At 41.9% G+C, this 25,557-nt stretch overlaps 1 protein-coding gene across 4 annotated transcripts in view; it reads right to left on the bottom strand.

Moving 5' to 3' along the window:
* ERO1A (endoplasmic reticulum oxidoreductase 1 alpha) overlaps positions 1–25,016 on the bottom strand; it is a 44,436-nt gene extending 19,420 nt beyond the window's left edge. For 2 of the 4 annotated variants that reach the window (XM_053595830.1, XM_053595832.1), the window contains exons 1-7: positions 24,809–25,012; positions 16,303–16,422; positions 15,242–15,325; positions 9,092–9,130; positions 4,657–4,733; positions 4,490–4,563; positions 245–365 (exon numbers count right to left, since the gene is read on the bottom strand). In XM_053595830.1, coding sequence (XP_053451805.1) covers positions 245–365; positions 4,490–4,563; positions 4,657–4,733; positions 9,092–9,130; positions 15,242–15,325; positions 16,303–16,422; positions 24,809–24,922 — 629 coding nt within the window. In that variant the 5' untranslated portion in view covers positions 24,923–25,012. Of the gene's footprint in view, positions 1–244; positions 366–4,489; positions 4,564–4,656; positions 4,734–9,091; positions 9,131–15,241; positions 15,326–16,302; positions 16,423–24,808 lie in introns of all 4 variants that reach the window. The other 2 variants (XM_053595833.1, XM_053595831.1) reach the window with 2 other exon arrangements.
* Positions 25,017–25,557: the final 541 nt, after the last annotated feature.

The raw sequence follows: 25,557 nt of genomic DNA, 5'->3' as shown, positions 1-25,557 counted from the left end.
TGCTTATGAAAAGAAATCACCACATCTTGTAGGAAATTTCTTTTTTTTTTTTTTTTTTGTAGAGACAGGGTCTCACTTTATGGCCCTCGGTAGAGTGCCGTGGCCTCACACAGCTCACAGCAACCTCCAGCTCCTGGGCTTAAGCGATTCTCTTGCCTCAGCCTCCCGAGTAGCTGGGACTACAGGCGCCCGCCACAGCGCCCGGCTAACTTGCAGGAAATTTCTAAATGAAGACGACACATACTTAAAACAGTTTTCTTCATAGATGACATTCCATATCTTCCAAGCATCTGGTCCCTTGTAACCTGTGTAGCGCTCGGGATTAAGGAGCAAATCTACATATTCAGCATCAGGAGAATGAATGTCTGTAAAACAAAATATGTTATTTAATCTTTCTCATCTTCGGTTACCTTAAAAAGCTACTACGAGAGACTACATTTTATTGAGGCATCACAAATCTAACAATGCATTGGAGATTTTAAAACGACTTTTCAGAAAAAAGAAAGGAAGGAAAAAGGGAAAAACAAAACGTCACATCAACTATACACACTGGCATCAAGGACATTCTCACCTAGAAATTAGGAATATGTGAATGTTAAAACTGAAGAAACACAGTAATTCAATTCTTACAAGCTATCCAGACGACCTGCCTTACACAACGACCACAGTTTTTCAGTAACTAAGAAAATGAAGAACTGTCGGTGCCAGACACTGCTTATCGCCAGACACTTTCTTCTTAGAAGTCTACCATTAGAATCCACTAGCAGGCTGTCCTAAAGATAGAATACTAAATCCGCAGAAGATATTTGCTGGATGATTTTGTATAAGCGTTATTTATGAAAAGGAAAACTGGAAGCAACCTATGACCCCACATAGCAGAACAGTTAGAAGCAGGGGCTCTGAGGTGGGCACGGGGGCTCACGCCTGCAATGCTAGCACTCTGGAAGGCTGTGGCAGGTGGATCGCTGGAGCTCACAAGTTCGAGAGCAGCCTGAGCAAGAGTGAGACGCCCCTCTCTCCTAAAAATAGAAAAATTAGCCAGACATTATGGTGGGCACCTATAGTCCCAGCTACTCAGGAGACTAAGGCAGGAGGATTGCTCAAACCCAAGAATTTGAGATTGCTGTTAGTTAAAAAAAGGAAACAGAGAGAGAGAGACCTGGGCTCTGGAGGCTACTGCCCACTCAATCTATCACAGTTATAACTTCAAAACAAAAACAATGCCCCCAGTCCTCCAGTGCCTTTAGGAATTATCTAACACTATGGTGCTACCTTATCCATCTATGAAGGTTAACAATATGAACCACTCAGGAATGAGGAGGTGAGCAAAATGGCCAAAGCAGATGACGAAATCCAAGCACTACAGTGCTTCTAAGAGAGTCCGCCAAGCTCTCAACAATACTTACTACAATTCCAAAACAAAAACAAAACCCGAAGCTCAGTTATTTTTACTCCAATTCACAGTATATTAGAGGGATAGATTAGAGGAAAAGCTGCTTCTACAATGACGGCATCTGGAAATAACAGTGCCCAGTGCAGAGGCAGCAAAAAAGTAACTAGAAAATGTAAATATAAGAACTTAAAAAACAAAAGGAACCATCTGGTTCAGAGATGGTATAAATGTTCGTATCAATTATACCACAGTATAGTAAATTATAACTAATTCATTTTTAAAACCCCTGTCTATTCAGTACATAAGAAGCATTTGTTATCTCGTAATTTTACTTATTACAAAAATACTTCACCTCTCTTCAACCTCACTTTTAAACTGACTACTAAATATAAGCATATCTTACCTCCTAATGAAAGCTCAAATTTCCAATTGGGATTTATAAAATACCATCTGTATTTCACATACCATTTACATACATTATTTATTCCTTATACAGCTGTCCTTTAAAAAAAAAAAACACTCCCCCCCCTCCTTTACCAGACACAACTAACACACAAGGGCGAGTGAGCGGCAAACCCAGCGTGCAACAAGGGCATTGCTGCTTTCTCACAGGTGCCGCTACACACTGTAGTCTCAAAGGGGCATTTTGTTAATGGTTAAAAATTCCCATCCTTTTTCTAACACTGCCAGCCTAAAAAAGAAATTTCTGCAGATTATAAATTTAGTTTTATTTGGTACAACAAATGTTAAAACCAAAAAATTCTTGTGGGAAAGATGCAAAATAAAGGGGCCGGGAGAGCCTCTGACCCATTCCTTTACTAGCCCCCATCTTGGCAGCAGGCTGTGACCTGTCATCAGATGTCCCCGGGACCACACGTGCTTTGGAACTGGGAACTTGCCAGATTTTTCAAAGGGAACACAGCTCATCCAATATGCACTGAGTATTACTCCAGCAAGGCCTGGGCAGCAAACTTTAACCAAACATAAATATCTCTGCAGGGAAACACTAAAAGGGTCTGTGCTAAACTTATGGAGAAGGTGTTCATTTTTCAAATCACTTGGGCCCAAGAGTTTGAGGTTGCTGTGAGCTATGACACCACAGCACAAAATAAAAGAGAGGAAAAAAATTTTTTGTCATTTTTCAGAATTCTCAGATTTTGACATTTGAAATAGGGATTACAGATATGTCCACGCCAAAATACGGTCATGGTTTCCATAAAGGAAAGCTTCCTCCGCACCCCACCCCCAACCCCCCTGCCAAAGAACCCACAGAATTAAAAATAAATACTTTTTCTTTCTCTTTTAGGGGATTGCAAGCTTCATCTTTTGCTTGTAATTAAAATATTCTGTATTATTCTTTTCACTAATTTTTTGAAAGATCATTTATCCACCAAGTTTGGTATTAAGTTAATACCAAAACTTAATTTGATTTGATTTTGTTTAGCTAATTAAGAGGCTAACACTTTGACTTAGAAAATGAGAGAGACTAGGGCGGCGCCTGTGGCTCAAGGAGTAGGGCGCCGGTCCCATATGCTGGAGGTGGCAGGTTCAAACCTAGCCCCGGCCAAAAACCAAAAAAAAAAAAAAAAAAAAAAGAAAATGAGAGAGACTAGAAAAAAAAAGAATGGGAACACACATGAATCTCCATCAAAGAGTTTCCATGGACTCCAGGGCTCCTGGACTTTGATAGCACCTTGACCCTGCCTATGGACTCCAGGGCTCCTGGACTCTGACAGCACCTTGACCCTGCCTATGGACTCCAGGGCTCCTGGACTCTGACAGCACCTTGACCCTGCCTTAGCTTTAGATTCTTAGACATGACCCGTGGCTCAATATTCACTTCTCCAAAGCAACACAGACTATCAATTAAGGAAAACGTACAACAATCCAACAGCAATATAACAGAGACAGGTTTTCATAATCCCTACATTTTAGCTATTTAGGTAAAATGCATGTATACACAAAATTATATAAACTACTAACTAGATACCCAAAACTGTAAAACTTAAAAAGGCAGATTTTTTTCAGAAACTGAGTTTTCTTTTTAAGGTAAAAATATATGTAACAAAATGTACCAGTTTAATCACATTTAAGTATACAAGTGGCAGTAATTACATTCACAACGGTGTACAACCCTCACCACTATCTGTTTCCAAAATTTTTCCAAAAGAAACTCTGTGACCACTTCACAATAACTTCCTACCCCACCTCCAATCTCTGGTAGCCTTTAATCTGCTTCCAGTCTGTATAAATCTGTCTATTCCAGACAGTTAACACAAATGGAATCACGTAACACTTAGGTTCTGTGCCTGGGTTGCTGCACATGGCATGTTTTCAAGGCCCACCCAGGTTGCAGTGTTATCAGACCCATTCCTTTCTGTGGCTGAATAGCATTGCACTGTGTGTACACACTGCATCTGTTCATCCACTCACCTTGTGAGGACAAACATTGCACTGTGTGTACACACCGCATCTGTTCATCCACTCACCTGTGAGGACAAACAGGTTCTTCCTACCTTCTGGGTTTTGTGAAAAACACTGCAATGAGCCACCTGTGCACCCACATCCATCCCAGGCCCTGTTTTTAAGTCTTTTGAGTGTATACCTAAGACTGGAACTGTTAGATCGTGCGGTAATTCTATACCTAGCTTTTTTTTCTTTTAGTTTTTATTTTTTTCTCGAAAAATATGCTTTTTCTGCTATCATTTTATTTTTTATTTATTTATTTATTTTTAAAGACAGAGTCTCACTTTATCAACCTCGGTAGAGTACCGTGGCGTCACAGCTCACAGCAACCTCCAGCTCTTGGGTTTAGGTGATTCTCTTGCCTCAGCCTCCTGAGTAGCTGGGACTACAAGCACCCGCCACAACGCCCGGTTATTTTTTTTTTGTTGCAGTTTGGCCGGGCCAGATTCGAACCTGCCACCCTCGGTATATGAGGCCGGCGCCCTACTCATTGAGCCACAGGCCCTGCCTTCTATATGTAGCTTTTTTAAGTACAGCTGAACTACTAGAAGCTAAATTTTAAAAAATAATTTTAAATGTTTTTCTTAGGTATAATTTGAAACAGAATGCATACATAAAAAAATGTTATACCATCGGCTTCACAGAAGTTGTCTGCAGAATCATCATGCTTGGTCCACTGAAGAACAGCCTTTTGGGTCTCCTCACTTCAAACAAAGAGAATAATGTTATTCTTCTTTTTAAGTTAACACGTAACATTTAAACCATAAAGTGCTGCTGGAAAATATCTAAACTCAAACCTCAGAGATTCGTCCACTGCTCCAAGTCGTTCAGCTTGTTCACATTCTTCAATGAGATTATTGGCTTCTTCAGAGTACTGAATTGAAAAGGGGGATAAGTAGAATACAACTTACTGTATTTTTAAAACGTTTAAAAAAATTAGAGGCTAGCTGAGGCTCTTTTTATGCCTGGAACCATCACCTTGGTGTCAAAGCTTAAAAATTGTTTTTAAAGGGAAAAAAAAAGAACCTCTCACATTCCTCCTGAAGCTGAAAAGTAAGGAAAGGGCTTTGTCTCATGTTTTTGTTGTAGAACATAATTTACTGTTATGTTCACAAATAAAGAATATAGTTCTAATAATGTATCACTAAAACATTCACTAGGAAAATCTTCAAGGTGTGAGGCAGTCACGAGGCAGGTGGTCGAGAGGCATTGCCCCACTTTTCTAACGACCTGGGTGTGAACATCAGTTCTCTTCTACAAAATCCAATAAGTGTCTGGATTACATCATGAGTGCCTGAGGCCTGTCCCATGCAGCGGTTCTAAGAATACCCTGGAACCTATCAAGTCTTATAAAAAGCTTTCCATCATGTTTAGGTTGTTAAAATACATTCTTTAACAGCCACATTTCTTCTCAGTGTCTAAGTCACTATGTGTGTGTGTGTGTGTGTGTGTGTGTGTGTGTGTATAAATACATATTTTTTAAATCAATCACACAGTGAATTTGGTCCGTGAGATCCCACAACACTCCAGTCATCATCACCACCATGCAGCTGAAAGACAACACTGGAATCAGGAGGCCACAAACTCAATCACTCACCAATTATATCATTAACTAAGTGCCTATTATGGCTTTACTGTTAAGATGACCACACAAATTACTATAGAAACTAGGACTCGGGGCGGCACCTGTGGCTCAGTGAGTAGGGCGCCGACCCCATATGCCGAGGGTGGCGGGTTCAAACCCAGCCCCGGCCAAACTGCAACAAAAAAAAATAGCCGGGCGTTGTGGCGGGCGCCTGTAGTCCCAGCTGCTCGGGAGGCTGAGGCAAGAGAATCGCATAAGCCCAAGATTTAGAGGTTGCTGTGAGCCGTGTGACGCCACGGCACTCTACCCGAGGGCAGTATAGTGAGACTCTGTCTCTACAACAACAACAAAAAAAAAGAAACTAGGACGCTAAAATAACTGAATAATAAAGTAACTAAAATGATATAATTTCTTAATTATATCATTCTTATATGTATAATAAATGATATAATTTTTTTGGAAATATTTATTTGTTGAATGATAACTTTGTTCATTACATTGGTTCACATATAAGCTCTATCAAAAACTATTTCAAAAATAAAATTCCTTCATACATAATTAGGTATTAAAGAGTAAAGGGATATGATGTATTCAACTAGTAATCAAATGACTCAGAAAATAATATATATAAAGAAAATACATGATAAAACAAATGTGGCAAAATATAAAAATTAGTGAATCTGCAGGAGCGTACAAAATATCTTTATACTACTGGGGAAACCTTTTTCTAAGTTAAAAATTACTTCAAAATTAAAAGTTGAAAATACATATTAAAAATGAACAAAATTTGTTCAAAAAGTAACACACAGATGTATATTAAAACAAAAATTTTAGGTCAGGCACAGTGGCTCACATCTGTAATCTCAGCACTCTGGGAGACCAAGGTGGGTGGATCACCTGAACTCAGGAGTTCAAGACCAGTCCGAGCAAGCATAAGAACTATCTCTAGGCTCGGCACCCATAACTCAGTGAGTATGGAGCCAGCCACATACACCAAGGCTGACAGGTTCAAGTACAGACCGAACCTGCCAAACAACAATGACAACTGCAACCAAAAAATAGCCGGCCATTGTGGTGGGTGCCTACAGTCCCAGCTACTCGGGAGGCTGAGGCAAGAGAATCACTTAAGCCCAAGAGTTGGAGGTTGCTGTGAGCTGTGACACCACGGCACTCTACCTAGAGTGACACAGTGAGACTGTCTCAAAAAAAAAAAAAAAACAAAAAAACTATTCTTCAATAACTTAATTGTTCTTATTTAATAATTCACTTTCTTTTTTTTTTTTTTTTTTTTTTTGAAATAGAGTCTCACTTTGTCACCCTTACACCCTTACAGTACACCGTACTGTGGCATCACACCTCACAGCAACCTCAGACTCTTGGACTTAAGTGATTCTCTTGCCTCAGACTACAGGCGCCCACCACCACACCCGGCTATTTTTTATTGCAGTTGCCATTGCTATTTTAGCTGGCCCAGGCCGGGTCTGAATTCACCAGCCGTGGTGTATGTGGCTGGCGCCATGAACACCGTGATGTGGGCACCAAGCCGAGTCACCTTCTTGGTCACATTGTCTCAGTACTGTGTCACTGGTATTTTCCTGAAGAACATTTTTTCCAATATCTTACTATCTTTAATTTTTCAAAAAATTGCCCACATCTTTTTCAAAGTTATATTTTATTTTTTTTTTAATTTCTTTTTTTTTTTATTAAATCCTAACTGTATACAATGATATGATTATGGGGCATCATACACTCACTTCATAAACCATTTGACACATTTTTATCACAGTGGTTAACATAGCCTTTCCGGCGTTATCTCAGTTACTGTGCCAAAACATTTACATTCTACATTTACCAAGTTTCGCAAATACCCCTTCAAAGTTATATTTTAGAGTTAATTGATTTATAGATCTTTTTCAAAGTTACATTTTATGGTTAATGAATTTGAAATTATTGGTACTGTCAACTGACTCTGCAGATTTTTTTAATTGAGAAACTGTTATCTCTGTAGGTAAAGTACAACATTTTTCTTCAATAAATATTTTAAGAAAAAACTCAAGTAAGTTGACTTTATTATCTTAAATGTTTTGCCAAATTTAGATACTACAAAATTGTTAAGCCTTTTCAACTTCATTCCATTTCAGTTCAGAATGTAAATGTTATCCAATTAAAAGCCAGAGCTCTATCAAAAGGAGATTCTTCTCACAAGTAGAGATATTCCAAAACACAATTACAAAATTTCAGAATTAAGATTTCAAAATTAAATTAAATAACATTCAAGCTTTACTCTTTTCCAATTCCTCCCTAGTTTTTGTAGGATAAGTGTCAAGGTCTTTGCTTACAAGCTTTGTTTTATTAATTGCAATTTGCTAAATCTTTAAAAGCTGAATTCCATTCATTGATACTTTGAATAAAAGATTTTCCATAGCCGGGCATTGTGGCGGGCACCTGTAGTCCCAGCTGCTTGGGAGGCTGAGGCAAGAGAATTGCTTAAGCCCAGGAGTTGGAGGTTGCTGTGAGCTGTGTGATGCCATGGCACTCTACCCAGGGCCATAAAGTGAAACTCTGTCTCTACAAAAAAAAAAAAGATTTTCCAGTGATTTTGAACAAACTGCAATCAAAATATAAAGGGCTCGTTTATGAAAAACATGTTAACATCACCGACTCAGGTTGTTTTACACAACGGTTCCTCAAAGGTTCAAACATCTACAAAATCTGAGTGAAAACAAAGAAAATACTTCCCCAAACCATACCAAAGTAATTTTATTTACTAATTTATTTTTTATTTATTTTATTATTATTTTCTTTTTTGCAGTTTTTGGCCGGGGCCGGGTTTGGACCCACCACCTCTGGTATATGGGCCCAGCACCTTACCGTTTGAGCCACAGGTGCCACCCAGTAATTTTATTTTTTGAAACAGAGTCTCACTCTGTTCCCCCAGGATAGAGTACCCTAGCATCATCATAGTTCACAGTAACCTCAGTCTCTTGAGCTCAAGTGATCCTCCTGCCTCAGGCTCCCAAGTAGCTGGTACTACAGATGCCCGCTACAACATTCCACTAATTTTTACTTTTAGCAGAGACAGGATCTCACTCTTGCTCAGGCTGGTCTCAAACTCCTGAGCTCAAGCAATGCACCTGCCTCAGCCTCCTAGAGCGCTGCAATTACTGGCATGAGCCACTGTGCCCGCCCTCTTTTATTTTTGATATAATAATAAAAAATTATACAAAAAGAAATAAACAAAATAACTAGAACCATTGAGTACATATACTTCTCAAGGGTTTAACTATAAAGAGAAGCAAAGAAATGGGTAGGGGGTGGCAGAGGAAATACTTTATTTTTTTTTTTGTAGAGACAGAATCTTACTTTGTCATCCTCGGTAGAGTCCCATAGCGTCACAGCTCACAGCAACCTCCAACTCCTGGGCTTAGGCGATTCTCTTGCCTCAGCCTTTCGAGTAGCTGGGACTACGGGTGCCTGATACAACACCTGGCTATTTTTTTGTTGCAGTTTTGCCAGGGCCGGGTTTGAACCCACCACCCTCGGTATATGGGGCCAGCGCCCTACCCACTGAGCCACAGGCACCACCTGGAAATACTTTTTTTTTTTTTAGTTTTTCATTAAGACACTGGACACTGCACATAACACACCTTGTAGCTCGCAGATTTAATTCCATCAGGAACTTCATCCTGAAAAAGAAAAAAGGAATGTTTCCAGATGACACTCACTATATTTTCTGGAAAAATATTTAAAATTTCTATGATATATGAGAAAACTTCAGAAAACAAATTACAGAAGTTAGATTATTTTTAATAGACTAGCTGGGTAGTATTTATATGATTTCTTAAAAAGAAAAAATCCAACAAATTATTCTATGAATTGGTGATCATATATTACAGTATTGAGATCTAAAAATAGTCACTTAGCCATTATTCCTTCTGATGTTTAAATTGTCCCATATTTGACCACTGTAATATCCACTAAGTCTTCACTCTATATTGACACCTTTGCCCTTTGGATACTGTTCCAGTGGTCCTTGGTAGCATTTTTTGTTTTCTGTGATGGTAACATATTCCAGGTTCATCTTAGGTATTTTTTCCTCCACTCTCAGAATCAACCATATCTTAAGGAGCCCTAGCTCTTCTCAGAGGAAACTGGTACTGGTTTTTAGTTGTGCTGGCCACTCAGTTCACTGCAGGAACTATCTGCATGTCCTTGAAGGGATACTATGAGTAGATAATCAATGACACATCAGAACTCTGTAAATTGTAGGACACTATTCCAATGCCAGGTGTATTCCTGAAATAGATTATACCTGCCCACAGGGAAAGACCCACATAGATCATCACTTCCTTCTAGACCCTCCTAGACTCTGAGCAAGATCAATGTATATTCTTTCTAAGGCTAGACATTTACATGGTTTCTAATTTTTTCATATAAAGTGCCAAAGATATAGATTAATTTCAGAAGAGGTGTCATCTTTACAATATTCAGTACTGCTTTCCAGACTTCTTTGAACATTTGTCCAATTATTTTAATAAGTAAAATCCCTAGCAGAACTGCGAGGTCAAAGTGTATGCAGCTTTTAAAATGTTTTGATACATTTGCCAAATTGATCTCCAAAAAGAAAACCACCAAAGTGCAGTTTCTCATTCCCAGACTAACAATGGGTATTGTTATTCTTTTTCACACTGGCCAATTAATAATAGAGGTGAAAGAATGTTGTCTTGATTAATTATAAAGAGAATAAATGACTGGCCTTTCAGCTTATAGAGAGATTCCAGCCTCTCCAGGCAGACCATCTGCCTTATTCAAATAGTCTCTGAAATCAGGTGCAAACTGAGAGACTTTTTTTTAATGCCAAGTATGAAAAAGAGAACTTTAATCTTCATTATTTTTCTATCTCCTGCTGGGTCACACAGTATCACTTGAACCGAGTTTATAAATAAACTAAAAAAGGGAATCAGAGTGTTGCCAAAAAGGAAACTGGTCTTTGTTTCTTTTTCAGCCTCAAAAGGCATGAGCAGAACAGCAGCAAACCATCTCAAGTAGTGCACCAACTCTGCCAAACCCTGTACGTGTACTGGTAATATCAGATTAAGAAAGCACTGCTCACTGTTTTGGGTGTGACCGTGGCGCTATGGTCATCAAGTAGAGTCCTCTCTTTTAGATGCATGCTGAAGTACGTAACAGTGAGATGTCACGGTATCAGCAAGGCACAATACAAAAGCTAGCTATGAAAGGTGATTAGGGGGAAGCAAGGATTCCAAAGGACTTACAGTGATCTTTATTTAGTTGGGGTTTTTTTGAGACAAGAGGCTCATTTTGTTGCCCTTACAAACGTTTTTTGGGTGACTCAGCTCACAGCAATCTCAAACTTTTGAGCTCAAGTGATCCTCTTGCCTCAGCCTCTCAAGTAGGTGGGACTACAGGTGCCCACCACAACACTCGGCTATTTTTTAGAGACACTGTTGTTCAGGCTGGTCTTGGACTCCTGAGCTCAGACAATCCACCCACCTCAACCTCCCAGAGTGCTAGGATTACAGGCATGAGCCACCGCGCCAGGTTCAAGTGATCTTTAATCACTCTGGCACACCAAACTATTAGAAACTATGAGAACTGAGCCCAGGCCTATCCTAAGAGGAATGTGACTGGGGCACCCCCCACCATCCAGGCAAGAGTTTCTCGGGGGGCTCTCACACTGTGTGCACCATCTGTGCTTCTCTATTACTGGGTATCACAGGGGTGACAGGGAGAAAGGGTCAGTTAGTTTCTATCCCCTCCTAAACCACAAGCTCCTCAAGGACAGCTCTCATCCTGTAAGCCCAGGGCCTGCCACATATGAGGCACTCAGAAAATATTCATAACTGAGCCAAATTACATTCGATTGCTAATTACTGAACTTCACCAGTCCCTTCTCCATCTCTACATCCTCCACTCTCCATAATTCTGGTCTCATCCTGGCTCCTCTCAGCTGAGCTAATATAGACATACTTCTAAACTAAGGACATTTTTAGGGGGATAAACATCTTCCAATAACTTTTTAAAGAAAAAGCCTTGGATGCCTTTGTTCAGTGGTTAGAGTACCGGCCCTGTGCACTAGGGGTGCCAGGTGGCCCAGGCCTACTTTACAAAAAAAAAGAGCATTGGCCACCCATTACCGCAGAAGCTGAAATAATGAGACTCTGTCTCAATTTCTCAGGAAAAACTGAATCACAGGGTCAATTTCACCTAATTTTTAGTATTTCTATGTATTCAAATAAAAGAATAAATATATCTTTTAGCACTTCGTAAGTGCCAAAATTGGTTGTTTTCTCTAGTATTCATCATAAAATACATCTCATCCAACAGTCTGTCAACTTAGGAATCAATAAACTCTTCTTTTATGCTAACTATCTTTCAGGTTTTCTGTCCCCTCCAACCTTCTCTTTAAAGAGCCTCATCTAGTTTTATACCTCATTAATGATAATCAGAATAATTGCTATTTCAAGATGAGGCTCAATTTTGCAATAACTGTGAAACTATTCACATTTTTTCTGACTAATGTTAATAAAAAGCCCATCTAATGCACGAGTACAATTAAACGCCTTTATTACATATCAACCATATTTTAGCACTTTTACTAAGTCATATAAATAAGATATTGGTAAATTTACATTTTTCCAATTATTTTTCCTATTACTAAATTATAAATGCAGAAGCTTGTAAAACAAAATGGTTAAATTGCTAATATGACTTTAACGGTTTCTTATACTTTTATAATAGTAACAAAGTATTTCATAAATTAATCCTTGAATTTTCCAAAAGTAGTGTCTATGAAGATTAATATAACTAAAAATATACTTCTCATTCTCCTATGAAAATATTTCACATTTACCATAATTCCACATGCTTGATAGATTTATGCAGTACTATTTACACCAGGCGTCCTCAAACTTTTTAAACAGGGGGCCAGTTCACTGTCCCTCAGACCGCTGGAGGGCCGGACTATAGTTTAAAAAAAATATATGAACAAATTCCTATGCACACTGCACATATCTTATTTTGAAGTAAAAAAACAGAACAGGAACAAATACAATCACACTGCCTCATGTGGAGTTTGAGGACCCCTGAACATGTATGAAATGAACTGGTGAAAACTACAATACCACTTCACATCTATTATGATGGCTACTATCTAAAAAACAGAAAATAGGGCCAGCACAGTGGGTCACACCTGTAATCCCAACACTTGGGAGGCTGAGGTGGGTGGACTGCCTGAGCTCAGAGGTTAGAAACTGGCCTGAGCCAGAGTGAGATCTCATCTCCATTTTTTTTTTTTTTTTGAGACAGAGTCTCAAGCTGCTGCCCCGGGTAGAGTGCTGTGATGTCATAGCTCACAGCAAACTCAAACTCTTGGGCTTGCCTCAGTTTTCCTATTTTTAGTAGAGATGTTGTCTCGCTTTTTGCTCAAGCTGGTCTCAAACCCGTAAGCTCAAACTATCCACCTGCCTCGGCCTCCCCGAGTGTTACAATTACAGGTGTGCACCACCACGCCCAGCCAAGAGACCTTGTCTCCAAAAAATAAAATAAAATAACCAGGCATTGTGCAGGCTCCTGTAGTTCCAGCTACTTGAGAGGCTGAGGCAAGAGAATCGCTGAAACCCAAGAGTTGGAGGTGTGAGCCGTGAGCCACAGCACTCTACCAGGGTGACAAAGTGAGACTCTGTCTCTAAATAAATAAACGGGAAATAACAGTATTGTTAAGCATGCAGAGAGACTGGAACTCTAGTACACTCCTGGTAAGAATGTAAAATGATATAGCCACTGTGGGAGACAGCATGGCAGACCCTCAAAAAATTTAAACATTGGATTATCTTCTCATCCAGCAAATCCACTTCTAGGTATGTACCCAAAAAAAAAGATTCAGATATAGTAGAACTTCTATAACTGACCATCTCCTTAAGCTGACCTAATTTTCATGGACCAGACATGCCCCACAGGTGAAGCATCAGTACAGCAGGCCTAGTTCCTTGTGGTGACCAGCTCTGTGTGCTGACCAGAGTGTCACAGTCCCTTGGGTGGTCAATTTACAGAGGTTCTAATGTGTCACATAATTCCTTACATAAGGAATTCTAGCTAAAATAGTCAAATTCATAGAGAAATAAAACAGAACAGTGGTTGCCAGGAACAGAACAACAGGGAGATGGGAAAGTACTGTGCAGTTCAACAGGCACAGTTTCAGCGTGGGAGGAAGGAAAGTTTGGAGATGGCCCGTGCTGACAGCTGCACTGGTTATACAATGTGAATGTGCTTAATGCCACCGAACTATACACTTAAAAATGGCTAAAATGGGGCAGCGCCTGTGGCTCAGTGGGTAAGGCACCGGCCCCATATACCGAGGGTGGCGGGTTCAAACCCGGCCTCAGCCAAACTGCAACCAAAAAATAGCCGGGCGTTGTGGTGGGCGCCTGTAGTCCCAGCTACTCAGGAGGCTGAGGCAAGAGAATCGCTTAAGCCCAGGAGTTGGAGGTTGCTGTGAGCTGTGTGAGGCCACGGCACTCTACCGAGGGCCATAAAGTGAGACTCTGTCTCTACAAAAAAAAAAAATGGCTAAAATGGTAAATTTATGTTATATATATTTACAATAACAAAGTAAAATAAAAATATATACTTTTAAAGGAAGAAAATGGCTTCATTTGAAAGTATTAAGAAATCTCTTTTAGGAAAGAATACTTCAAATTTCAATACTCTGAGAATTCCTAAGCAACACCAGTTGTTTCACCTACTTCCAATCCTCACTGCAGGAAATCCAAAGAAAAAAATGAACCCAAAAAGGTAAACAGATCATGTTTATACCTTGATTAACTTCTATGCTATATACATAACTTTGGTCAGGTAAGGTAAAAAAGAAAAAACATTCAAGCCAAATTAATTTGTCTCATAAGTCAATGGATTACATGAACCACAGAATTTTAATTCTATTGGTATGAAGGGAGGATAGATTTTATATTTGATTTGCAAGTGTGGGTTTTTTTTTTTTTTTTTTTTTTGAGACAGAGCCTCAATCTGTTGCTCTGGGTAGAGTGCTATGGCATCATAGCTCACAGCAACCTCCAACTCCTGGGCTTAAGCGATTCTCTTGCCTCAGCCTCCTGAGTAGCTGGGACTACAGGCGCCCGCCACAACGCCCGGCTATTTTTTGGTTGCAGTTTGGCCGGGGCTGGGTTCGAACCCGTCACCCTCGGTATATGGGGCCGGCGCCTTACCGACTGAGCCACAGGCGCCGCCCAACAAGTGTGGGTTTTTAATATGTAAAGAATGTTATATTTGGCCAGGCATGGTGGCTCACACCTGTAATCCCAGTATGCTGGGAGGCCAAGGCAGGTGGATTGCCTGAGCTCACGGGTTCAAGACCAGCCTGAGCAAGAACAAGACCTCATCTCTAAAAAATAGCCAAGCATTGCGCGGCGCCTGTGGCTCAAAGGGGTGGAACGCCGGTCCCATATGCCGAGGGTGGCGGGTTCAGACCCAGCCCCGGCCAAAAAAAAAAAAAAAAAAGGCCAAGCATTGTTGTGGCAGGTGCCTATAGTCCCAGCTACTTGGGAGGCTGAGGCAAGAGGATCACCTGAGCCCAAGAGTTTGAGGTTGCTATGAGCTAAGACATCACAGTACTCTACCAAGGGCAACAAAGTGAGACTCTATCTCCAAAAAAAACAAACAAAGAATGTTATATTTAAGCTAAGTCTTGCCAATATTATTTTCATTACATTGGCCCTCTTTTAAAAGCTGTAACAGATGAAAATATGCATGGCTCTTACAGACTGACAAGGCTTGACCGCACAGTCCCTCCTTCCACACTGACTGATATCATTCCAGAAAGGGCATGGCCTCTTCAGGTTTACCTGTAAAATAATAATAGAAAAAAGTTACAAAAATAAGAATCCTGAGATATAATGAACAAACATGAATTAAGGTGTTATAACCTAGCCATGTTACCAGCTATAATTATTCTATTTTTCTACTTACCTATTGTCAAGTTCCAGTGATTATATAATGTAAGTAGGTAGCTAGTGCAAGTAGATTGGTAGACTTAGTTAGAAAGACAGGGACTGCTGCTCAACAGGCCCTGAACAGATGGCGATTAGGAGCCACAGGAGTGCAGATGATCACTGCTCAAGGACACCCATTTTAAGCAAGAACAAGTTAATGAAGAACAGACAGTCGTGAACTCAGACTATAACTAAATACTCCAATGATTAGGTTTACCAAGGTCTTCCCCTAGACATATCCACATAAAATACCACAACTGACTTGTTAAAATAATACGTGGGTCAGTACACAAGTTTTGAGACAGACTGTTATGGTCCATTATTTTACTTCCAAGAAACACAGTTGACAGCATCCTCTCTGTTTCAGCTGCTCAGCTTATCAGTGTTGCTGGGAAGGCTTCACTTGTTTCCATCTGCAAGGATTTTACTTTTCTCGATTTTTATGTATCTCAAAACTTTTGTAATAACCCATGGATATGTCAGAATAAAGTCATGCTTCTCAGAAATATTTAATTAATTAGTTGGAATCACTCTAATATATCAGAAAATTACGATCTTACAATTTTGATAATATGATGGTTTCTGTTCTAATTTCAATTTAACCAACTAGTTTCTAACTCTGGAGTACAAAACTCACTTATGAAAATTAAGAGTACCAATGGGTGATTTCAGAACTACTTGGTTCACTCTTGTGAACTGAATTTGCTTAATAAAACCTATATTGATTTTAAGTAAGAACCACAATTTTGAAATTTGGTAATTCTCAAGAAAATGTAATTATCCATTTAAATGTTAAATATTCTTATACAAAAAGTTAAAATCAAAAATACCTTGTAATATCTAAAGTAGTCACTTTCAAGAAGTTTTTGCAGTCTTGGGAAAAGCCTGTAGTTATTAAATTTATCAATGGTTTCAATATCACAGGTACAATCATCCAAGTAACCGCTAACCTGTTTAAAAAAAAAAGAACTACTAAATTAAAATGTCCTAGAGGCATCAAGGTTCTTTTTCCCCACATAGCTTTTATGAATAGTCCCCTACTCAACCAACCTTTATCCTCCCTCTCCCCAATAATCTCCTGAGATGAGGTATAATAATTTAATAATACTGTTACTCTCACCTGTAAGAATTACCTACATTACCACTACATTCCCTAGAATAATGTGGCAGATACCTGTGTAGGGTGTGCTGAGCTCATAACCTTTCTCACACACACGGAGTTGGTTACTTGGCAGCCATTTATATTATACTCTGCCCCTACCCAGCCAAAGTTAACCCAACCAAGGTGCTGGTCTCCCCAGGAATCTGGAATTGAGACTCAGAAGGAGAGGTACGTCTCCTTACAGCTAGGCCAGCAAAGAAGAAAACTCAGACTATATTCCAACAAGTGAACTGAGGAGCACATTAGACAGCTGTTAGAGGGAAGAAAGATTTTAAAAGATACACAGAGACTGGCTCAGCACCTGTAGCTCTGAGGCTAGGGCGCCAGCCACATACACTGGGGATGGCGGGTTTGAACCCAGCCCAGGCCTGCCAAACAACAATGACAACTGCAACAACAACAACAAAAAAAAATGGCTGGGCGTTTGTGGCAGGTGCCTATAGTCCCAGCTACTCGGGAGGCTAAGGCAAGAGAATCGCTTAAGCCCAAGAGTTAGAGGTTGCTGTGAGTACCAAGGGCAACACAGTGAGACACTGTCTCAAAAAAAAAAAAAAAAAAAACAACACAAAGCAGCAGAGATGGGGGAGGGGTGGGGAGGGGACGCCCACACTCCCAGAAGGTGCAGCAGGAGCAGGTGCTGCTCTGTCCCCAGGGGTTTCCAGCTCCGCCTACCCCATTTTCCTGAAGCCCAGCTCTGCTCCCTTCCTTAGCTCTCCAGAGACTCTACACTGGTCTTATAATTCAGTCATCAATGTCTTTCCTTTATTTAAATTTCCCACAGGTTGTACAGATCAGAGATAAGCTTGGCGAATGTATAAAAAGATATGACACTGGATTTATTTTAAAAAATCAATAATTCATGATAATCTAACAACCCTCAATTACTGGGCCATATTAATTTCTTAGGTTTGGTATGGTGCTCACAATTACTTATCGTTAGCAACACTGAAACAGCAAACTGACCGCAAAGCCAATTCTGATCTTCAAATGCTTAAAAATGACAATTATCATTACTAAATTAAACAAATGCACATTGGGAAATCACAATCAATATTATCAGTTATGAAACTAAAATTCTTTACTTTTTCTTTTCCTTTTCTTTTCTTTTTTTTTTTTCTTTTTGAGAGTTTGTTATCCAGGCTTGAGAGCAGTGACATGATCACAGCTCACAGCAACCTCAAACTCCAGGGCTCAAGCCATCCTTCTGCCTCGGCCTCCTGAGTCGCTGAGACTACAGACGCCGGTCGCAATGCCCTGGTAATTTTTTCTGTTTCTGTTTTCCATAGTATGTTGCTCAAGCTAGTCTTGAACTCCTGACTTCAAGCAATCCTCCTGCCTTGACCTCCCAAAATGCTAGGATTACATGCATGAGTCACTGCACCCAGCCAAAACTAAAATCCTTAAATGTTCATTTGGATTAGGCAAGCACCTGATAGAATTAAATGTGGTTTTGAGTTACAAATATGATTTTTAAAAAATCTTATACATTAAAAAAAATAATACAGCACAGCATGCTACAGAAGTGACCATTCCCATACCCTGGGCCCAGGAGTTTGAGGTTGCTGCGAGCTGTGATAATGCCATGGCACTCTAGCCTGGGCAACAGAGTGACACTACCTCAAAAGTATATACATATATACATAAATTCCTCTTACACATTTTGTATGAATACCTTTTAAAAGTGCTCAAAGTGCCAAACAACAATGACATCTACAACAACAACAACAAAAATAGCTGGGCGTTGTGGCAGGCACCTGTAGTCCCAGCTACTTGGGAGGCTGAGGCAAGAGAATCCCTTATCACTTAAGCCCAAGAGTTGGAGGTTGCTGGTGCACTGTGACGCCATGGCACTCTACTAAGGGTGACATACTGAGAGTCTGTCTCAAAAAAAAAAAAAAAAAAAAGTGTTCGGGGGCAGCGCCTGTGGCTCAAGGAGTAGGGCGCCAGTCCCATATGCCGGAGGTGGCGGGTTCAAACCTAGCCCCGGCCAAAAACCCAAAAAAAAAGAGATGACATGATCTGTACTACATAGAAAACCCTAAGGCAGTGGTTCTCAATCTTCCTAATGCTGCAAACCTTTAACACAGTCCAAAGGGGTCGCAACCCACAGGTGGAGAATCACTGCCCTAAGGACTCCACCAAAAATCTGTTAACATTAATAAAAAAATTCAGTTAAGGTAAAGGATACAAAACAATATATGAAACTCAGTTGCATTTCTGTACACTAACAATGAACCATATAAAAAAGAAACTAAGAAAACAATCCTGTTTACAACAGTACCAAAAAAGAATAAAATATTAGGAATAACATTAACCAATTACATTGAAAACTATAAAACACTGATGATAGAAACTGAGGATGACACAAATGGAAAGATACTCCGTTTACGGATTGGGAGAATTAATATTGTTAAAATGTCATTCTTCCCAAAGCTATCTATTCTCACCACCCACATACACAAAAAAGGTACTGATGTAAGGTCATGGCTGTGTTAATTAGCTTGACTGTGGTAGTCAGTTCCCAGTGGATATGTATTGATATACATATACACTGCACTGTATATCTTAAATATATGCAATATACTTAAATATAAGGCAATAAAGTTGAGGGTAGATATAAACAGCAAGCAAAAATGTGATTTGGCAAAGAACTTTAGGCGTATTTAACTTTATTCTATTTTGTGAACATTCAAAAAAAAAACAAAAAAGACCATGAAAATTATTCATTCACTGACAGAAGTCCATGGGACAACTCTATCAGTGAAAGCAGGGAAATACCAAAGCTTCTATGCTAAGCAGCAGCACCATGCGGAGGACAGGGAATGGGAGAGCTACTTTTGCTCCTAAAACTTTATATTGCTGTCAAACGACTTGAAGGCGCAGCAACCATTGCAGAAACATTTCTTCCACACACCTTATTCAATAAAGCCTGGGATGTTGCAGGCACTCAGAGTCTATGTACATCTCTCCAGTATAACCGGTTTCAAAGATCCCTCTGACTAAATTTAATCCTGGGCTTATTTATACCCACCACCCAACATGGCATCAAGCATCTCTCCCAAGGCCCAGCCACTCAGGCTAAAAATGAAAATCATTTTTTAAATGGATCAAACAAGATTCTTGACAGGTTAAATCTGCTAAAATATGTTTGCAGAATATGTACAACACATCCTGAACTAAAATGATCCTTTGGGTTATCTGAGCACTCCCCTCTCCCTAGGCTGACAGACTGGCCACCATCAAACACGTAGGTCTGAGCACCGCCATCCCCAGCCGTGTTCAGACTGATGGAACCTGTGAGTCCACAGGAGCTTACAGACTTGTTTCTAACTAACTCAGATGCAAAAGACATCATACTGCTTCCATGTCTCTGCTTCAGGATTTCTTCTGAGGTTATTTCTTTAAAATGCATGGGGTGGGGGTGGGGGGGCGGCACCTGTGGCTCAGTAAGTAGGACACCAGCCCCATATACCGAGGGTAGCGGGTTCGACCCCGCCCCGGCCAAACTGCAACAACAAAAAAAAAAAAACAGCTGGGCGTTGTGGTGGGCACCTGTAGTCCCAGCTACTCGGGGGGCCGAGACAAGAGAATCCCAACACAAGAGAAGCCCAAGAGCTAGAAGTTGCTGTGAGCTGTGATGCTCTCTACCAAGGACAACAAAGTAAAACTGTCTCTAAAAAAATAAAAATAAAATGCATCCAGGGCGCTCGCTTTGGCAGCACATATACTAAAATGCATCCAGGGTTTCCGTGAATTGGCCACTGAAATTCTGTTCTGTTCTTTCTCGCTAATGGTACATTATAGGGCAGTAACTGTCAACAAGGAATAAGAAACTGAAGTCTTGGGCAGTGCTGTGGCTCAAAGGTAGGGTGCCAGCCCCATATGCTGGAGGTGGCGGGTTCAAACCCAGCCCTGGCCAAAAACTACTTTAAGCCCATATTGTTTACAGCCAATACTAGGAAAATTATTTTGGTTTAAAGAAAGAGCAGGTCCCATTTGTAGACCTGTTTATACAAACTATATATGTATTAAACATCATAGGCTTACATGTCCCCAGGGGGAAAACAACCCAATTTTTTATGAAAATTTTTAAATTAAAAATATTTTAAATAGGGCGGCGCCTATGGCTCAGTCTGTAAGACACTGGCCCCATATTCCGAGGGTGGCGGGTTCAAACCCGGCCCCGGCCAAACTGCAACCAAAAAATAGCTGGGCGTTGTGGCGGGTGCCTGTAGTCCCAGCTACTCGGGAGGCTGAGTCAAGAGAATCGCTTAAGCCCAGGAGTTGGAAGTTGCTGTGAGCTGTGAGAGGGCACGGCACTCTACCGAGGGCCATAAAGTGAGACTCTGTCTCACTTTTAATAGAAAACATTTTAATGGTCCAGCACAATGGCTCACCCCTGTAATCCTAGCACTCTGGGAGGCCGAGGCGGGAAGATCACTTAACTCAAGAGTTTTGAGACCAGCCTGAGCAAAGTGAGACTCTGTCTCTACTAAGAAAAACTAGCTGGGCATTGTGGGCAGTTATAGTCCCAGTTACTCAGGAGGCAAGAGGATCTCTTGAGCCCAAGAATTTGAGGTTGCTGTGAGGTATGATGCCATAGCACCCTCCCCAGGGTGACAGAATGAGACAAGAAAGGAAGAAGAGACGGGGAGGGGGAAGAGAAAAGAAAGAAGAAAAGGAAGGAAGGAAGAAAAGGAAGGGAGGGAGAAGGGAAGGGAAGGGGGCACCTGTGGCTCAAAGAGCACAGGCCCCATACGCCAGGGGGTGACGGGTTCAGGCCAGGCCCAGCCCCGGCCAAAAACTACAAAAAAAAAAAAAAAAAAAAAAGGATTTAAAGTATATGAGTTTGTATACAAGATTGTCTATATAACCTTATAAAAAGATACATGAGTCCCAGGTAATTAATCATAATTTTGAGCAATTAAACCTTGAAGCACTATTATCAAAGGAACTTGCAACATACAGTGAAAATAGTTTTAGTAGGATGTGATGTTGTAATAACTAACGGGCAATTGTAAAAACTGACCAAATTCAAAGACTCACGCAGGCTGTGAACCTACCTGAGAGATCAATTCCAGGAAGCAGGCAAATGGCTTGCTAAGCAGAATAAGTTTTAGAATATACCCTGCGGGCATGGTGCCTACACTGTAATCTCCCTAACATTTCCTGAGCACCAGTTATGTACCAGGCTCAACACTCAGCGGTGTCAGATGACTCTTTAATTCATTTTTTGATCTCTCAAAATTTGTTCAGAATAGGCCTCAACAAATATACGTTGAATTTAATCTGATTTATTTGTAGAGCTCTACACATTTTACTTTGGTGATTTTCTAAGGCCAAATAACAACCTGCCTGCTCTGGCTCAAATCTGAGCCAGGGCTCTGAGCAGGGAACCCTACTGCAAGCCAGGCAGTGGGCGGTGAGGTGCGGCGACGTGGGAGCCCAAGGCAGAAGTGGTAAGAGAGACAAGCAACAGGAAGGAAGAAAAGATAAAACTACTAAGAAAACAGAGTCAACAGGACTTTGCAGCTCACTGTGTACTGTAAACAGAAACAGAGATTTTAACTTGTATTTCCTTCCCAACATTAGATGAAATTTAGTTTTTAATTTAGTTTCTAGCAATATTTATTAACCTTTTTTAAGTGGTGAGGATGATAGTTATTTGTGTCCCAGCCACCCAGATCAACGTACACAGCAGTTACAAATGTTTGTTGAATGATCTGCCCCATCCGCTTCCCGGTATCCTTCCTTCTCTGTTCTCTTTTCTTCTCCTCGTCCCATTTCTCGGCACACCTGTGGATATGCTTGTCTCGAGTCTCCTCTGCAGGTCTATTCATCACTGTCACCTCTCCTTTCTTCTCCCCTCACCATTATCCCTTCTGTTATTGCCACAATAGCATATACTTCTGTTTCATTTATTGAATTGGAATCGATGGTCTCTATTATTAAATATATTAAATTTAAGTAGACCATTTTAAATTTCTCTTATAGTTTTTTTTAACTATGGGACCCTCAACTTACTATTCTTTTTATTTACATATTTATTTATTTATTTATTTTTGGGAGACAGAGTCTCACTATGTCGCCCTCGGTGGTGGAGTCCCAAGGCATCACAGCTATTTTTGCTGTTGTTGTTGCAGTTGTCATTGTTGTTTAGCAGGCCCAAGCCAGGTTCAAACCAGCCAGCCCCCATGTATGTGGCCGGCACCCTAACCACTGGCACTCTGAGAGGCCAAGGCAGGTGGATTGCCTGACCTCACCAGTTAGAGTTCTGGACCAGCCTGAGCCAGAGCAAGATGTCCTCTCTAAAAATAGCCAGGTGTTGTGGTGGACCTGTAGTCCCAGCTACTTGGGAGGCTGAGGCAAGAGGATCACTTGAGCCCAGGAGTTTGAGGTTGCTGTGAGCTGTGATGTCACAGTACTCTACCCAAGGTGACAAAGTGAGACTCTGTCTAAAAAAGTAAATAAAATAAAGATGACTTTGAAAAGAAAAAAATTCACTCGATCTAAAAGGAAAAGAAAGGGGGCGGCGCCTGTGGCTCAGTCTGAACCCATCACCCATATGCCCAGGGTGACGGGTTCAGACCCGGCCCTGGCCAAACTGCAACCAAAAAATAGCCGGGCGTTGTGGCAGGCGCCTGTGGTCCCAGCTACTCAGGAGGCTGAGGCAAGAGAATCGCTTAAGCCCAGGAGTTGGAGGTTGCTGTGAGCTGTGTGAGGCCAGTCACTCTACCAAGGGCCATAAAGTGAGACTCTGTCTCTACAAAAAAAAAAAGAAAGGAGCCTAACAGATTTTTGTGTTGGGGAAATATTTAAATTGGACCATATTAGGAAAGAGGAAAAAAGCCTAATCACTAATCAGGAAAAAAAAGAAGAAACGTAAAAAATTAAAAGTTCCCCAATTTTAAGCAGATCTCTAATGAGGCTAATAGGGGAAAAATGTGATGTTTGCTAAGTTCAACGTGTACTTTTATTCATTATCCAGATCTCTAGAGTGTAGCTGAAAATGTTACACTGGGTAACTTCTTTCAGTACCGAAAACCTTAAATCACTTATCTCTACCTTACTTGTTTTTTACATGTTTAAACTTTGTGTTACATTTGTATTCAGGAGAAAAATGACCCTTGTTCCTTTTAAGCACTTGTGTGAGGTTTGCAATCAATGACGGTAAGAAGTGTTCAGGCCCTCGGTTGTAAAGCAGCAATCGTCTTTCAACTTCCTTTACGGTAACTCCGCACTCTGCAGAGCAACAAAACGCAAGAATTTACAGTGGCAGAAATGATGGTATCATAATCCGAATTCATAGTATTCAAGGTGCTTCTTCCCTCTATGAGATGGGGTTATGCTGCTACTCATGTTATTTCTGATCATTAATGGAAAATCTACTCAAAAGAAGTAACGTCAATGCTCACCCCAGAAGTCAACCAAAGGTGGCTTTAACAAGAGTAGTAATATCCAAATATCAGAGGCTGAGGATACAGGAAACCTGCAGGTTTCTGTGAATGCTCAACGAACCCACATCTCTCAACGAAGAAAAGGGTCCTAATAAGCTTGTAACCACTGCACGAAAAAGTGGGGACATCCTCCCAATTCAGACCAGCTGAATGGGTGTCGCGATGGGAGATCTACTAACATCCAGGAGAAAGAAAGGACATCACAGGACGAGGGGTCAGGGGCATCTGCAGCCCCGGAGACACCTGGCAGGTGGGATCAGACACAGAAGAGCCACACGTTGCCATTCTCCCACCGGACAGAAAAATCTGAGTAGCAGCCCCCTACAAGAGCCTGTCTTAGACAGAAAGGCTGGCGAAGGCACCCAGCACAGGCACCGGGTACAAAAGTTCCTGGTCGCTAGAAGTTGGCAAGACCCAGGTTCTGTGAAAATGGCACACGGAGCGTGCGTTGTACCCTGCGCACACCCTACCCGGGCAGGGGAGACCGACAACGGTGCACAGACCCATATGGAGAACACAGCGCGCGCCCCCCAACCCCGCCCCGGTGCTCGCGCCGCAGTCAGACTACCGGGGAGCCGGGTCCGCGCCAACCCGGAGGGCGGCTGCGGGCTCAGCCCTGGCCCCGAGCAGAAACACAGGGGCCTCCTTCCGGGCGCGGAGAGGCCGAAACGCGCCCGCCGCTCGCCGCCCGCGCCCCGCGGAGCGCACGGCGCTCACCTGGCAGAAGCAGCGCTGCGCCGCGGTCCCCGGAGCCTGCGGTCCGCCCTGGCCCGACGCGAGCAGCCACACCGCGCCCAGCAGGCCGCCCAGGAAGCCCCAGGCGCGGCCCATCGCCGCCCGGCCGCTCGTCGCCCCGCGCCCCGGCGCTCCCAGCTCCCGGCGCAGGCCGGGCGCCCTCAGATGAAGCCCGCGCGGAGCGCCCCACCCCGGGCCGCCCCCCGGCCCGCCCCCGGCCCCTCCGCCGCTGGGCGGCGCCTCCCCGGCGCGGTCTGCGGACGTGCTCCGGGCCTCGGGCCCGCTTCCTGCGCGGCGCGTGACGCTGACGCACCGCCCGCCCCGGCTCCGCCCCGCCCGACCGCGCCCCTGACGCGGCACGGGCCCGGGGTCCTTCCGGGTCCTTTCCCCGGAGCGGGGACCAGAGCCCGAGGGGTCCGCGTTCCTTGCCCGGCCCGCCCGGCCCGCGTGCCCCTCGCCGGTCCTTCCGTGTCTCAGTGCGGGGAAACCGGACAGTAAGAATTCCGTGTCCACACTGTCTCCGGTGGTCGTAAGCGGAAAGGGATACTGGAGACCATCTAGACCCGGGCTGCAGGTGTCATTCACACACAGCCACATCAACACAGCAAAAAAAAAAAAAAAAACGAAATTTATTTTAAAAATTTATTTTCTTTAACCCAGTATGTGCAAAATATAATCAATAGTAAATTTATTCATAAGCTATTTTACTCTTTTGATTTTGGAAATCCGGT

This window comes from Nycticebus coucang, chromosome 6, assembly GCF_027406575.1.
Source record: "Nycticebus coucang isolate mNycCou1 chromosome 6, mNycCou1.pri, whole genome shotgun sequence".
In the NCBI taxonomy this organism is placed as follows: Eukaryota; Metazoa; Chordata; class Mammalia; order Primates; family Lorisidae; genus Nycticebus; species Nycticebus coucang.
Note: the sequence above shows the minus strand (reverse complement) of the source record. Positions and strands in the feature narration are given on the sequence as shown.